At 40.5% G+C, this 1,446-nt stretch overlaps 1 protein-coding gene across 1 annotated transcript in view; it reads right to left on the bottom strand.

The window, feature by feature from the left end:
* Positions 1–593: 593 nt before the first annotated feature.
* The window catches only part of LOC103370657 (uncharacterized), a 2,604-nt gene continuing 1,751 nt past the window's right edge, over positions 594–1,446 (bottom strand). Inside the window, exon 5 of the mRNA XM_008299780.1 lies at positions 594–1,434. Coding sequence (XP_008298002.1) covers positions 1,052–1,434 — 383 coding nt within the window. The 3' untranslated portion in view covers positions 594–1,051. The remainder of the gene's footprint in view (positions 1,435–1,446) is intronic.

The following is a 1,446-nucleotide window of genomic DNA, read 5'->3' as shown; positions in this document are numbered from 1 at the left end:
CTCATCCTAAGCTGCTCTTTTTGCTTTGCTTTGCTGAGGATAGGCACTGTGGCATTACTGGATGTATTTGCCTGTCCTATTTTGCTATCTCTCACATGAATATGAGCTTGAATGTCAATGTGTGAATGTGTTTTGTTGTTGTTGTTGTTGTTGTTGTCATGTATGAGCCATCCCTCAGCTTTTGTGCTTTTCAATATTTCATACCAGGAGGATATTTCAGGTAATTATCTGTCAGTTACATCCATCTCTGGAATTCATCCTCATCTACTATTTTTATTCCTGTTCATCAATACTCATATTTCTATTTGTCATGATTGTAAAATGATCATCAGCGGTACCATATGAGTGTGGACACAACACACACCAAAAATCAAAAAGACAACTAATTCATAAAAGGTTGTACATTTTGTTTTGTACATTTGTATTTAATACACAAACAACCTCAAATGAAAATGTGTATGATATAAGTTTGTCTTTGCATAGAGCTGTGATCAAAACTGTACTATCACATGTCAAACACACACACACACACACACACACACACACACACACACACACTTAACACCACTTTAAAGATGAAGATGACACTGTAATGGATGCTGAGCAGAGCTTTAATGAAAAAGAACAAAGCTAAAAAAAGAAAAAAACTTCACAAATATATGGAATTTCATTAAAGAACAAAACAACCCAAGCAGTGGGCAGCTCTAGTTTCCATTTGGTGTTTTAGTAGGACTAAGTTAAAACAAACTGCAGTGTGTGTTCATGAGAAATGCACTGATGTGGAGTTTTAAGACAACAATGGAGCTCTGTAGCTCAGAGGAAATGAAATATGAAACACAGCACTAACTAGTTGGTTACATTCATCATTGGCTCTGATGTTTTATTGGGATGTTTGACAATAAGAAAAATATCACTTTTTTGGCTTTGATAGGTTATGAAGTTAAATGGACAGAAGAGATAAAAAGACACACAAGACAAGAAGAAAAAGAAATAAATGCACTTTTATGAAGCAGAAGATATCATTTGAGCTGTTGCTCCAATTTCCAGGTTCTTAGAGCTGTTGCTGTTCATACCCCCGACGCCTGCCACCTCTCCGACGTCTGCCACCTCTCCTGCGCTTGCTGCTCTTTCTACGCTTGCCACCTCTTTTACGTTTGCCACCTCTTCTACGTTTGCCACCTCGTCTTCTACCTTTGCGACCTCTGCGACGCTTACCTCGCTTTCTCCCTTTGCGTCCTCTCCTTTGCTTGCGCGATTTTCTAACCTTGCCACCTTTTCTTCGTTTTCTCCCTCTTCTACGTTTGCAGCCTCGTCGACGACGGCCTTTGCACTTCCTCAGTCGTTTGTCTTTCCCCCTTCGTCTTTTTCTGCTCACCCCAATGCCAGTGCCTACAGCAGTCCCTATTCCAGCGCCTGCTCCGATGCCTAGCCCAGTGCTTACCCCAG

This window comes from Stegastes partitus, unplaced genomic scaffold, assembly GCF_000690725.1.
Source record: "Stegastes partitus isolate 25-593 unplaced genomic scaffold, Stegastes_partitus-1.0.2 Scaffold31, whole genome shotgun sequence".
Taxonomy (NCBI): domain Eukaryota; kingdom Metazoa; phylum Chordata; class Actinopteri; family Pomacentridae; genus Stegastes; species Stegastes partitus.
This window is presented reverse-complemented; position numbering and strand designations above follow the sequence as displayed.